This window comes from Arachis ipaensis, chromosome B10 (assembly GCF_000816755.2).
Source record: "Arachis ipaensis cultivar K30076 chromosome B10, Araip1.1, whole genome shotgun sequence".
Taxonomy (NCBI): domain Eukaryota; kingdom Viridiplantae; phylum Streptophyta; class Magnoliopsida; order Fabales; family Fabaceae; genus Arachis; species Arachis ipaensis.
The window spans coordinates 131,650,993-131,664,488 of NC_029794.2; the positions used below are offsets into that span (position 1 = coordinate 131,650,993).

Sequence of the window (13,496 nt, forward strand, 5' to 3'; positions counted from 1 at the left end):
TGTTAATCACTTGTATGCGAAGATTAATCCTTTTAATTAATCTTTTTTGTATTGACTATTGAGGTATCTCCATCGGAATCACTTGAACAATAAATTTTTTTAAAGAACTTAATTAAGTTACTTATTTAAAGTGAGTCTAAAAGAACATAAATTGTATAAAATTCTGAAAAATAATTAACAAATTCATCTTTCATTTTATTTGGTACCAACTAAGGAACAATTCATCAAACTTTTTAATTAGAGACATTCTCTAACAATTTGGAGTTTCACTTTAATTGTAAATTTCATGGTTTGGGTATTGACCTATTGGCATATTCCACCATTCGTCCATTCCCAACATTAAAAAAGGTTACTTCGCTGAGCTGCATTTGCATTGCACAAAACTAATTAAGCTCGCAATTAATTGCATACTATCACCATCTACACTTGAATTAAATCTCTCCGCAGCTTCATATACGGTACCATATCCTTCTTCTTCTCCATCACTCCTCTATTATTATTATTATTATTAGACAAAATAAACAAAAAAATTGTTTTTGTTAGGTTTTGCTTTAATATCTTTATTTTTCTGCATTCGTTTCAAAAATACGCTTTTTTCTTGATGCTGCGGTTTTGAAAATCTTATGAATAGTTCTTTTGTGTTCATGTCATGGAAACACCGAGTGATTGATTCTGGCCCTAATGAGGCCAGGGTTTTGTTTTTACTGGACTCTGCTCAATGATTTTATTGTCTAACTTTTTCAATTCAATTCGAATGTTGAACTTGCACTCTTCCCTGGATGATAGATGCAATGATTTTGATTTTCTGTTGGTTAATTGGTTCATGCTTTCTTCAAATTTAGGTCATAGTTAGGTACATTACGGCATGGGGAGCAAGGATAGAATATCATTGCACCCGCCATATGTGAGGGGTTCTCCCCCTTCAGGTCCTGGTTTGTTGCATTCTGAGCCACTCACTATGCACCATCCGCCTGTTCGGCATGCGCCATATGATATGTTGCCACACTCCGAAGTTATGGAGCGGAGGCTTGCTGACCAGCAGCTGCAGATGCAGAGGTTAGACTATGGAAACCGGAGGCTCTCTGACCAGCACACGGAGATGCAAAGGCTGGACTATGAAAACCAAAGGCTTGCAGCTTCCCATGGGACATTGAGGCAGGAGCTCATTGCAGCACAGCGTGAACTGCAAGTGTTGCAATCGCAAATTGGCACTGCAGAGGCCAAGAGGGAGCAGCAGATTCGGGGTGTCGTAGATGAAATTGCTAGGATGGAGGCTGAGCTGCAGGCTGCAGAGCCTCTCAAGCATGAACTGCAACGAGCGCAGGGTGAGGCTCAGAGCCTGGTTGTTTCTAGGGAGGAGCTTGTTTCTAATGCGCAGAAGCTGTCTCAAGAACTTCAGAGAACCTTCGCAGATGTGCAGCAGATTCCAGCTCTGATGTCGGAATTTGAGGGCCTCAGACAAGAATATCAGCATTGCAGGTGATTTTTTTTCTTTTGTATGGTTTCAGTGGATTTCAAGAAGTGTTCATTTTTCACTATCCCTAAGTATGGATTTGTAGGTGTACATGCGGTATGGCAGAACTCAAAATATAATTATAATTAATTTAGGTGTTCATTTGACTAGTAAACTACTATTATAACCCTCAAAGGATTAGTTTACTAATAAAATGGTTCCCTTAAGATTGATAATTATCATGTAGTACCAGAAATATTATAATGTTTCATTTTACTTGAGTAAACCATCATCTTGGCCCTTAAAATATGTTTTCTAAAAATCTGGTTCTCACTTTGTGTAGATTTGTCCACGAAACCAATTTTTTGGATACCATGTGATGGTAATTAATCTTTTAAGGGACGATTTTGTTAACAATCCAATATTTTGGCAGGTCAGAATGGTTGTTCACTTGTTCTTTTACTATAAAATTTGGAAATGGGTTTCTGTACCATTCAGCTACCAAAAGAGGTTTAAATAAATGAGGAGTATTTGAGAAGGTGAATTCTGCATAATGTAGAGTAGTTAGGAAGAATTGTGATAATATCGAGAGCTTATAGTTGTCAATTGCACCCCTATTGCAAAAGTGCATGGTGATTCAGCTTGTAAACACAACATTGCTGATGTCACATAACACTTCAGCATTGCAGCAGATCATGGGTGCTATCATGTGGAGCTACACACTTGACGCATATGTGCCTGTTTATCTATTGAGTGTATCTTTGGTTGGAGGGCCTGAATAGGGTGTAACAGATGAGCTCTATATGTAAATTCACACACCAAACTCATCCATGGAAAACTTCACCCTGTTTTTACCCCACAACTTAACAGACCCTGAAGTTTCTATTTTACTTCCACTTATATTGATGGGTTTTCTATTTTGCCCTCACTTAAAACTTATTTTCCCTGTTCCGGTGTTCCTTCAACAAATCTTCTGGTCTTCTTGCAGCACCTTCATGATTCCAAAACAGAGTAATCTATGTTCTTTAATACGCAACCCATCAGACAAAGTTTCCATCCTTTCCTTTTTGCTCTGTCTCAGCTGGTTTCAACTTTTCCCACCAAGCCCATCTATGTTTTGCAGCTTCTCCAGCCTCTAGTAATCATGTTATCAATATATCATTATTATTATTGACTTATTAGCGATGATTATGCCTTTTGTGCTGTAACTTCGAATTATCATTGGTTAATGTATCTAAAATATAATATTTGAGACTTTGAGTAACTTTTTAACACCTATCAGATATACTAGAAGTTATTTATATTCCCTTTACTATCTTTGACATAGCAGCCATCCCACCATCTGCTATGCTGCTACAACGATTTATTTATTTCCCTAGTTTCCACATCTTTCAAATTTGCATAATTCACTGTCCAACCTTTTGATTGTTGTTTTGCACTTATTCCTGATATTTCCATTTTCCATGGGTCCTATATGATGTATACTTTTAATATAAATCTCACTGTCTCTTGGCTTGTTTCTTAAGTCATCCATTCTGGATAGAAGGAAGAGGTTAGTCTTGTGATCCCACTAGAGGGGCTTCTTAGATAGAAAGAAATGCCGTTAGAAAGGGTTCTCCCAAAGATAACAGCAGTAAGCATAACAATGCACCAGTCCAAACCACTCCAATGCTTCTCCCTTTTTATTTTATATTCCCCGCCAACACACCTTTTCTGCTTCCCTTTAAATCCATAACTTCTAAATCACCTTCATCTTTAGGTCACACAATGAACCTTGATTGGACCTATGGATCCTCCTAGAAAACTCGCAAAATCTAGTTTACCCCAATCTTATATACTGTTCTATAACATGCTAACATTGTGTCAGTCTACCTTGTTGAATGTCCCTGATTAACGTTATTCTGACTTGTGGCCAATGCAGGGCCACTTTTGAATGTGAAAAAAAATTATACAATGACCATCTTAAGTCACTTCAAGAGATGGAAAATAACTATGCTTCTATGTCTAAAGAAGTGGAAAAACTCCGAGCAGAGCTTACGAACACTGTTAATGTTAATCAAAGAAGTAGTATGTATCTCTTTCTGTTATAGTTTTCTCCATTGGAGCTATCTGTCTCAAATCTTTCATTCTTTTGGAGGTGGTCGTGACATGCAATAAAATGCAGGTGGTTCTTACGGAGGCTCCTCTACTACTATGGACAATGAGGCTTATGGCCTTTCTAAGAGACAAAATGCACATGAAGATGGTTATGTTGTTTCCCAGGTGTGTTTGCTGTTGCTCCTCATATTCTTTTAAATTGCTTCTGGGAGTGCAGCATTGTAGCCCACTGAGTTGATAATCTCTTATGCTTTTCTTCCTGTTCCAACTTGATTTGTTTATAGAACTAAGTGCTTAGCAATAGTTTGATTTTGTCCCGTGAAATCTGGAGAATACCTCTATCGGACATACTTTGATTTGATTTCTGTAAGATATCATGATTCATTAGATTTTCTAGTAGTGTCAATTTGAATAAGACAGAATGTTATTTAATTTGAGAAGTGATAATATTAACACGTTAGAAGTGTCATGGTTGTTTGTTTGGCAATTGCATGGTTTTGTTGATAAGCATATGGACAACTATACCTGTGAGGTTTGGGCTACTCAAGAAAATAATAGTTGGGACATAGATGTATGCACCGTGTATCATCTGAAATATATTCCAGGAATACTATTATGGTAACTATAATGTTTGCGTGATTTTAGCGCACAGCTGATAAACTAAGGTTTGTTTTGAAGAGCGAAATGCTCTTTGGCGAACTCTGATTATCGGGAAGTCCTAATCGGTTTCCCAATTTCAATATGTTATGTAACCTGTTAGTACCACCCACATCAATTTGTTTCCAGGTAATAAATGTTCTGTCCTTTATGTTGTTTGCAGGGATATGGTACCCTCCTCACAGCCAGTGTTGGTGGCACTACTGCAACTACTACTGGAGCTCAACCTGGTCCGGCTTCTGCAAACAATGGGTTTAATGCTCCCAGCTGGTCAAATTATGATTCATCTGCTGGTCCTGCTTATGATCCACAGAGGTCTGTTGCTTACGATGCACAGAGGGTGACTGGTGTTGATTCGGTTACACAATCTGGCTATGATTCACAGAGAGAAGCAAATTTGAATGCTCAATATGATCCACATAGAGGTACAGGTTATGGCATGCAGGGAGGTCCAGGTTATGATGCCAGTCGAGACCAAGGTTATGATATGCAGAGACGGCCTGCTTATAATGCATCCGGAGCTATTGGCTATGAACCGCAGTCAATAGCTGCTGGTGGTCCTCATGGACATGCTCTGCCAGTGGAGACTATGCTGCCTTATGGATCTACAACACCGCCGGCTCATAATAGTGGTGGATATGAGAATTTGCATCAAGCGGTAAACCGATGAGGCGATGACCATCTCTTTAACATACTCGTTATAATATTCTAGGCCAGCATGCCACCATCCACGATTAAATGGGGTGTGAATCTGAAATTCTGAATATAAACAGAGTTCACATCTCCTCTAATAGTTGATCTGCATAGAATATGATGGGTCAATGATAGCTATATTCAATTCACAGTAATTGATAATTCTCAAACCTAATATGTTTCTTTGAAATCTAAATTGATGGAGTCTCAAAAATGTTTGTGGAACCCCATATTCAGAAAATTCTTTCTGCACAATGCTGCCTAGAGGTGCATCAATGATGATCACATCCCTTGTTTTGTGATGTTCATGCTGAGAGTGTAGACAAGGAGTAACTTGCCATTGCGGAAAACTCCTTAGTTTCTTACAGCTGTGAGTTTTGTAACATTAGTCCATTGACATCGAATTAAATTATGTCCTTATGTTCTCATGTATGTTTTAGTTTTAATCTCTTTGCAGTGTCTCACTTGAAAATTTAGACATGTAATATTTTGATCATACTTTGTCACTTGATGTATTGAGATATCAAATAGGTTGTAAAGAAAATATATGCATTTTTATAAAGGAAACAGAGATGTTGAACTTCATTTGGAAATATCAAATATCATCTTTTTTCATTTCCTTTTCTTTGTTAAAAAACAAAACGCAATAGACGTAATTATATTAATTTTCATACTTCTCAATAATGTTATTAATTTGAATTATTCATTAATAGTAGTGCATATGTATACAAGAGTAAAATCACTCTTACAAACACCAAGCAAAAGAACAAAGAACATTTAATTATGCATATATTAATTCGTAGTATAAATTAATTTACAGTATTAAGGTAAACAAAATTGTTTAAATAAAATTAAATATAAATTACTTTATTTCTATATGACAATTAATTCGAAAAATACTTTTTGATATTAAATTTCAATGTTATGATTAAGGTAACATTTTTATTATAATACAAAATTGACTATGTGACTTATATGAAACAACTGCAAATGAATTTTTATCTTTTATTTTACTAACATGCTCTTTCGTTTATATTTATGAAATAACAAAACATTTCACATAACACTGATTATTTTGAATGTGTATATCAACTTTCTTTAAAAAATTTGTCATCTCATCATATGTTACATGTGTATATAAACTCTCTTGATAATTGATAATTTACTGAAATGTTACCTTTCTTCAACTAGCCTAATGTCTTTTTACAAAATGTAAATTAAGATATTATACTATATAATGCATTAAAATTGTTTAAAAATTATAAAACTATTGTTTTATGAAATTTCAAATTAATCTTAGTGGGGGAGAGAATATCTAAGAGAGTATGTCATGAAATGATTGTTAATAATCATGTAACTAATTTACGTTCTAACTCAAAAGCTAAGAGTTTGTTCTTCTAATTAAGAATTACATAGGTTTCATCTTAAATTGATTAAAACATTTTTTATACTATATCAACTTGTTTAATTGCATATTACGTGACAATTAAAACTTTTTGTTACATATTATTAGAGGTTAATTTTAAAACATAACAGTATAAAATATTTTACACAATTATCTAATTATATTTATTTTTTTAGTAATAATTCACGCAATTAATATAAATGATAGTTATTTTTATTACAAATTATATATTATTATTTATTTGTATTTTCATATAAAATTATTAAATAATTTAATATATTTAATTAAATCATCATCTAAAAATTTTCAATAATTAACTATATATGAGTTACACCTTATTTGATATTTAATATGAGTTTATAATTTTAGGCACATAAAAAACAAAAGAGTTACTGTTAAAATTGTAAACTGAAAAAGTTTTTATTGAGAATAAAAAAAATTTAAATTTTTAATACATTTATTTTATATTTATCCAAAAAATATTTAAAAATTTTTACCTGTTGTGATAAGATTACTTACGTAGATGCCCATTTATGATGGGCGGTTCAGTATTTTCAAGGAAGAGTATATTTAATAAGCATTTGAAAAAGCTATCCTATGTACATCTATAAATAGAGGATTAAGTCTCTGAAAGTAGGGGTGCACAGACCCGGCCGCGCCCGAAGGCCCGGCCCGGTCCCGAACATTTTATGGACTAATTTGGTGTGATTTCATCGGGTTTAGGGCCGGGTAAGGGTCTCAAAAATAGACCCAGTCATTATTTCGGGTCGGGTCCGGGTCATAGCTCGGGTCACCCGAAGTCGGCCCGGTGACCCGGTCATCATACACAATTAGTATTTTGTGTTATTAGTGATGGATCATCACTATTCTTATGTGAAATTTAAGTATTGTAAACATTAATATTTTGTGTTATTAGTCATTATAAGACTATAAGTTAATGTTTTATGTTTAGAATGCATAAGACTTTAGACTAATGTATAATATTGTGTTATTTGTATTGATTTAAATATTTCGTATTATTAGACAATATTAGTATTGATTGTGGTTATGCTTTAATTTTAAAGAAGGGTTGGTTCTTGTTATATTTTTCTAAGTGAATTTTACCATGTTAAATAATGGTTGGAGTCTTAAAAATTTGGATATTTTTACATGCTAGCTTACAAGAAGGTATCAACGTAATGTAATGTTAACGGCTCGGTTTTCACCCGGTATAATTGTGACCCGAAAGTGTATTGGTTTCATCAGGTCTAGGGTCGGGTTCGGGTCTAATAAATAGACCCGGTGTATATTTCGGGTCGGGTCTGAGTCACGTCAAACCCGGCTTCACCCGGTCCATGTGCACCCCTATCTGAAAGTAACACACAGCAATAAAGTATTCTTCTCTCCTCCTTCTTATACACTGCTAACACTTCTCTCTCTTTTTATTATAGATATATAAATTATTCCTATTATATTGAGATTATTATATTAGCTAATATTAATACTAAATTTTCTACTTCTACTTTTATATTTATTATATCTTCCTTTATTTATTTCACAACACATTATCAGCACGAGACTCTGGTCAAATTTTTAGGAAGACTCAGGTAACAAATTTTCATTATGTCGAAACTTTCTCATCTTAAATTCAATGCTCTTGATATATCTGGAAACAATTATTTATCATAGATACTAGATGCTGAAATTCATCTTGATTCAATGGATCTTGGAGATACCATTAAGGTTGAAAATAATGCATCTCAGAAGGATAAAGCTAAAGCCATGATTTTTCTTCGTCGTCATCTTGACGAAGGATTGAAAAATGAATCTCACATTAAAAGATCCTGCAAATCTTTGAAAAGACCTTGAAGAAAGGTATAATCATCAGAAAATGGTGATACTTCCTCAAGCTCGATATGAATGGATGCACTTGCGTTTACAAGATTTTAAATCCATAAATGAATATAATTCTGCAATGTTTCGAATCACCTCACGAATGAAATTATGTGGGGAAAAGATAACTGACCATGATATGTTGGAGAAAATTTTCTCAACCTTCCATGTCTCGAATGTGCTCCTACAGCAGCAGTATCGAGAAAAAGGGTTTAAAAAATATTCTGAGTTAATTTCTTGCCTTCTTGTTGCTGAACGCAACAATGAGTTGCTCTTGAAAAATCATGAAGCGCGCCCAGCTAGCGCCGTCCCATTTCTTGAAGTAAATGTGGCAAATTACCCCAGAAGAGGTAAATGGCAAGGTTTCAATAACAAGAAAAATTATGGAAGGAAAAGGAATTATATTCAAAAGAGAGGATCTCACCAGAAGTGGGATAAAGAAAGAAATATCGGGCAGAATAAATCAACAGAGGATAAGTGTTTCCGTTGTGGTGAAAAGGGCCATTGGTCACATACCTGTCGTACCCCAAGGCACCTAGTCGATCTTTACCAGGCATCTTTGAAAAAGGACGACAAGGGAAAAGAGTCAAATTTTGTTTCAAATGATGCTGAAAATTCCACCACTCATTATGATGTATGTGATTTCTTTGAGGATTTTGAGGAAAATATTGGTCATTTGATCAATGATGGAATAGTTTAACGTGTGAGATTGTTAAGTATTTATGTAAATAAATAATGTAAAGAACTTATTGTTAAGTTTTATTTTCTATGTATTTAAGTTTCAAATATAATGTATATAAATAATGAAATATTAATGTTTATGAATTTTGAAATCATTAAATGTGTCATGTTTTAAAATAAAATTTTAGTATATGACATTATTTTTATGTGCAGTATTTCTTAGAAAAATAATTCCGATCAAGAATTCAATTTAACTGTGCATACTACTCATTTTATTATTATTTGTCTTTGAAGAAAATGACAAGGATATATAATGAAGATGTATGCCTTGTAGATAGTGCAAGTTCGCACACTATTCTCAAAAGTGATATATATTTTACCCACCTGGTGCCAAAAGAAGAATGTGTTAATACTATTATTGACTCAGGCAATGTGATTGAAGGCTCCGAAAGAGTTATAATTTTGTTTCCCAGAGGAACAAAATTCATAATAAATAATGCACTGTTGTCTACTAAGTCTCGAAGAAACTTGTTGAGCTTTAAAGATATTCGCCGAAATGGATATCATATTGAGACTATGAATGAGGAAAATCATGAGTATTTATGTATCACAACTCATGATTCAAATAAGAAAGTTATATTAGAAAAATTACCCTCACTTTCATCTGGGTTATATTATACCAAGATTAGTGCAATTGAATCACATGTCATTGTAAACCAGAAGTTTACTAACCCAAATGATTTCATAACTTGGCACGACCGATTGGATCGTCCGAGAACAACCATGATGAGGAGAATTATTGAAAACTCTCATGGACATTCACTAAAGAACCAGAAGATTCTTAAATCTAGTGAATTTTGTTGTGCTGCATGTTCTCAGGGAAAGTTAATTTTAAGGTCATCACCAGTAAAGGTTGGATTTGAGTCCCCTGAATTCCTAGAAAGGATTCAAGGTGATATATGTGGACATATTCATCCACCATGTGGATCTTTTAGATATTTTATGGTCCTAATAGATGCATCTTTGAGATGGTCACATGTGTGCTTATTATCTTCTCGCAACCTGGCGTTTGCGAGATTACTGACTCAAATTATTCGATTAAAAGCACAATTTCAAGAAAATCCAATCAAAGCAATTCGTCTTGATAATGCTGGTGAATTTACTTCCCAAACTTTTGATGCTTATTGTATGGCTAATGGAATAAGTGTTGAACATCCAGTAGCTTATGTTCACACACAAAATGGGTTAGCAGAATCACTTATTAAACACCTCCAATTAATTGCTAGACCCTTACTTGTGAGAACAAATCTCCCAACCTCGGTTTGGGGGCATGTTGTTTTACATGCCGCAGCACTTATTCATTTGAGGCCAACGAGTTACCATAAGTTCTCTCCTATGCAATTAGCTTTTGGCCAGCAGCCAAATATCTCCCGTTTAAAAATATTTGGGTGTGCGATATATATTCTCATTGCACCACCTAATCGCACCAAAATGTGACCCCAAAGAAAATTGGGATATATGTTGGATATGATTTTCCCTCTATAGTGAGGTATCTTGAGATACAAACTGGAGATGTATTTAAAGCCCGGTTTGCGGATTGTCATTTTGATGAATCAAAATTTCCAACATTAGGGGGAGTGAATAAGTTTCCTGAAAAGAAACTTAATTGGAATGCATCATCCTTGATGCATTTAGATCCTCGATCAGGGCAATGTGAACTAGAAGTTCAAAAGATTATACATTTGCAAAGAATAGCAAATGAATTGCCTGATGCATTTTCCGATATAAAGAGGATAACCAAATCTTATATACCAGTGGAAAATGCCCCAATTCGAATTGATGTCCCAGTAGGACAAGTAGCCACTGAAGCAAATTCATGCCAGAAGCGTGGCAAGCCTGTCGGTTCCAAAGACAAAAATCCTCGAAAGAGAAAAGAGGTAAATACTATTCCTGTTGAAAAAGATATAGTAGAGACACCTGTAGTTGTCCAAACTTCTGATATAGTTTTAACGCCAGAAGACGTTCAGGTACCTAAAAATTATGAAAATGACGAGATCTCGATAAATTATGTCTTTACAGGAGAGAAATGAGACCAAAATAAGACAATTGTCAATGGAATATTCGCATATAATGTGGCATTAAATATCATGCATGAAAGTAAGGATCTTGAGCCAAGATCAGTCGAAGAATGTCGACAAAGAAATGATTGGCCAAAATGGGAAGAAGTCATGAAGGCTGAGTTAGACTCACTTGCAAAACGTGAAGTCTTTGGGCCTGTAGTCCGTACACCAAAAGATGTAAAACCTGTTAGATATCGGTGGGTATTTGTGAGAAAACAAAATGAGAAAAATGAAGTTGTGCGCTATAAAGCCCGACTTGTGGCACAAGGTTTTTCACAAAGGCCCAGTATAGATTATGAAGAATCGTATTCCCCTGTAGTGGATGCGATAACATTGCATTATTTGGTCAGTTTATCTGCATATCATAAATTGCATATGCATTTAATTGATGTAGTAACAGCCTATTTATACAGCTCATTAGATCGGGATATCTATATGAAAGTCCCTGAAGGACTAAAGATATCTAAACCATCCAATGAATATTCACAAGGGTTATACTCAGTCAAATTGCAAAGATCTTTATATGGTCTAAAGCAATCTGGACGAATGTGGTATAATCGTCTTACTGAGTATCTGGCCAAAAACGGATTTAATAATGATGATATTTGCCCTTGTGTTTTCATAAAGAAAACTGCATCTGGATTCATTATTATTGTTGTGTACGTTAATGATTTAAATATCATTGGGACTCCTGAAAAGATTCTAACAATTATAAAAACTCTAAAAGAAGAGTTTGAGATGAAAGATCTTGGAAAGACTAAATTTTATCTCGGCCTGCAGATCGAGCATATAAAAAATGGGATCTTTATCTATCAAACAACATATACATATAAGATCTTAAAAAGATTTTATATGGATAAGTCACAGTCCTTAAGTACCCCAATGATCGTAAGATCTTTGGATGTGAAAAAGGATCAATTCCGTCCTAAAGAAAAAAATGAAGATATCCTTGGTCCAGAAGTACCATATCTTAGTGCCATTAGAGCGCTAATGTATCTTGCTAATAATACACCACCCGATATATCATTTGTTGTGAATTTACTAGCAAGATATATTTCCTCTCCAACCAGAAAACATTGGAGTGGAATCAAACAAGTCTTTCGATATCTTCATGGAACAGTTGATATGGGATTGTTTTATCCCTATGGATCAAAGTCACAACTAGTTGGCTATGCAGATGCTGGATACTTGTCTTATCCACATAAAGGGAGATCTCAAACAGGATACCTATTCACATATGGGGGAACAACTATATCAGGGAGGTCCACAAAACAGACGATTGCTGCAACATCCTCTAATCATGCCGAAATACTAGCGATTCATGAAGCAAATCGCGAGTATTTTTGTCTTAGGAGTTTGATCCAATATATTCTGTCATCATGTGGACTAATTGATCATAAGATAGCTCCAACTGTTCTGTTTGAAGATAATACAGCATGTATTGCTCAACTTAAAGGCGGATACATCAAAGGTGATAGAACGAAGCATATTTCTCCCAAATTCTTCTTTACTCATGATCTTCAAAATCAATGGACAATTGATGTCCAACAGATCCGCTCAAGTGACAATCTGGCAGATTTATTCACAAAGTCACTCTCAAAATCCTCATTTGAAAAATTGGTACATGAGATTGTGATGCGCCGATTTCGAGACATTAAATGATGTCGACAAAAGGGGGAGACTGTACTCTTTTTTCCTTGGTCAGGTTTTCTTCCCATTGAGTTTTTCTTAACAAGGTTTTTAATGAGGCAGTCTCCATTGCAAATGATTTTGTACTATTTTTCCTTCACTAAAGTTTTTCCCATTGAATTTTCTTTAGTAAGGTTTTAACGAGACATAATCCTAAATGGACATTCAAAAAGGAGTGTTGTGATAAGATTACTTACGTGGATGCCCATTTATGATGGGCGATTCAGTATTTTCAAGGAAGAGTACATTTAATAAACATTTGAAAAAGCTATCCTATGTACATCTATAAATAGAGAATTAAGCCTCTTAAAGTAACACACAACAATAAAGTATTCCTCTTTGCTCCTTCTTATACACTGCTAACACTTCTCTTTCTTTTTATTATAGATATATAAATTATTCCTATTATATTAAGATTATTCCTATCATAGATATATAACGTTTAACACCTAATTTAGATCACTTTTAAAGACTTCACCACTCATAATCCAATATACAAAAATAAAAGTTCTATTATATTAGCTAATATTAATACTAGATTTTCTACTTCTACTTTTATATTTATTATATCTTCCTTTATTTATTTCACAACACTACCAATAATAGTTTCAATACATTTACTGGCTTGACACTTGACAGCCTTGACAAGTTGGCATTGGTATGTTTTCAACTTTTCATATAAATTCAAATTTGAAATATTTTCATTTCCCGGCAGAACACTCTCTCTCTCTGTCTCTCTCTCCGAATTCTGCAGTGCCATGGAAGCACAAACGATTCACCATCAATCTCACGGTCTCTCTCTCTCTCTCTCTCTCTCTCTCTCTCTCTC

At 34.5% G+C, this 13,496-nt stretch overlaps 1 protein-coding gene across 1 annotated transcript; it reads left to right on the plus strand.

The window, feature by feature from the left end:
• LOC107623675 (protein FLX-like 2) lies at positions 280-5,493 on the plus strand. The gene is made up of 5 exons (XM_016326022.2): positions 280-458; positions 843-1,479; positions 3,375-3,520; positions 3,618-3,715; positions 4,371-5,493. The coding sequence occupies exons 2-5, from the start codon at positions 866-868 to the stop codon at positions 4,875-4,877; spliced, it is 1,365 nt and encodes a 454-aa protein (XP_016181508.1). The 5' UTR covers positions 280-458; positions 843-865; the 3' UTR covers positions 4,878-5,493.